Source organism: Penaeus chinensis, chromosome 4, assembly GCF_019202785.1.
Source record: "Penaeus chinensis breed Huanghai No. 1 chromosome 4, ASM1920278v2, whole genome shotgun sequence".
Taxonomy (NCBI): Eukaryota; Metazoa; Arthropoda; class Malacostraca; order Decapoda; family Penaeidae; genus Penaeus; species Penaeus chinensis.
Genome location: NC_061822.1, coordinates 8,881,388 through 8,882,651, shown reverse-complemented (window position 1 = coordinate 8,882,651; position 1,264 = coordinate 8,881,388). Strand labels below are relative to the sequence as shown.

General features: G+C 52.1%; 1 protein-coding gene across 1 annotated transcript in view; it reads left to right on the top strand.

Annotated features, from left to right (window-relative positions):
* LOC125025187 (dual specificity protein phosphatase 14-like) overlaps nt 1–985 on the top strand; it is a 1,693-nt gene extending 708 nt beyond the window's left edge. The window contains exon 3 of the mRNA XM_047613163.1: nt 1–985. This exon is cut by the window's left edge and continues 180 nt beyond it. Coding sequence (XP_047469119.1) covers nt 1–466 — 466 coding nt within the window. The 3' untranslated portion in view covers nt 467–985.
* Nucleotides 986–1,264: the final 279 nt, after the last annotated feature.

Genomic DNA, 1,264 nt, shown 5'->3' with positions numbered 1-1,264 from the left:
GGTGGAGTTGCCCGCCGTGCCCCTAGACGGGGTGGAGGTGGTGACCGTCCCCGTGGCTGACGTCGCGGCGTCAAACCTGTCGAACTACATGTCTGACATTGCTGATAAGATTGAGGAAGTACGTCGGCGGGGCGGCCGAGTGCTGGTGCACTGTGTGGCTGGCGTGAGCCGCTCGCCGGCGCTGGTCCTGGCCTATCTGGTCAAGCACTGCGACATGAGCCTCCGCGAGGCCTTCCTGCACGCGAGGAAGGCGCGGCCCAACATCCGGCCCAACGCAGGCTTCTTCGCGCAGCTGATCGAGTTCGAGCGGGAGGTGCGAGGCGGCACGAGCGTGACGCTGGTGCGCGACGCCGCCCTCGGCCTGGCCATTCCCGACGTGTGCGAGGACGAGCTGCGGGTGCTGCGGGACACCCGGTGGGCGCGCTTGATCCACGAGCGCAGGAACTTCGAGAGGCTCTACGCGTAGGCCTCGCCCTCCGCCTCTTTGTCACTGATCTCAGGACGCTCACTTTTTTAAGATTTATCTCTGAGTGTTTCGTCTCGGAAATGCCTCATGGTGCCCTTCTGGTTGACCCAGAACTTAAACGATAACTAGGAAACTGTTCATTATGTGTTTCAAATTATTCCTGTGTAATAGTGCATGTCCTAACGTATATATAATAGTGATAGAAAATCTATGGCAAAGAAATCTGCTGACATGAAATAAAAGCAGGAATCAGAACATTAACTCGTGCATTCGCTTGCATATGTAATTACGTTGGTAAAATATATTGCTTTACAACATAACCTGATTGCAATGATGCAAGCATACTAACAGATAATGGCTATTGCTATTTTTGCCTGTAAACATTTTGTTCAAATTGCACATGAAATATTCTCTCTCTCTCTCTCTCTCTTTCTTTCTCTCTCTCTCTCTCGCTCTCTCTCTCTCTCTCTCTCTCTCTCTCTCTCTCTCTCTCTCTCTCTCTCTCTCTCTCTATCTCTCTCTCTCTATCTCTCTCTCTCTCTCTCTCTCTCTCTCTCTCTCTCTCTCTCTCTCTCTCTCTCTCTCTCTCTTCTCTCTCTCTCTCTCTCTCTCTCTCTCTCTCTCTCTCTCTCTCTCTCTCTCTCTCTCTCTCTCTCTCTCTCTCTCTCTCTCTCTCTCTCTCTCTCTCTCTCTCTCTCTCTCTCTCTCTCTCTCTCTCTCTCTCTCTTCTCTCTCTCTCCCTCTCTCCCTCTCTCTCTCCCTCTTACTCTCCCTCTCCCTCTCTCTCTCTCTCTCTCT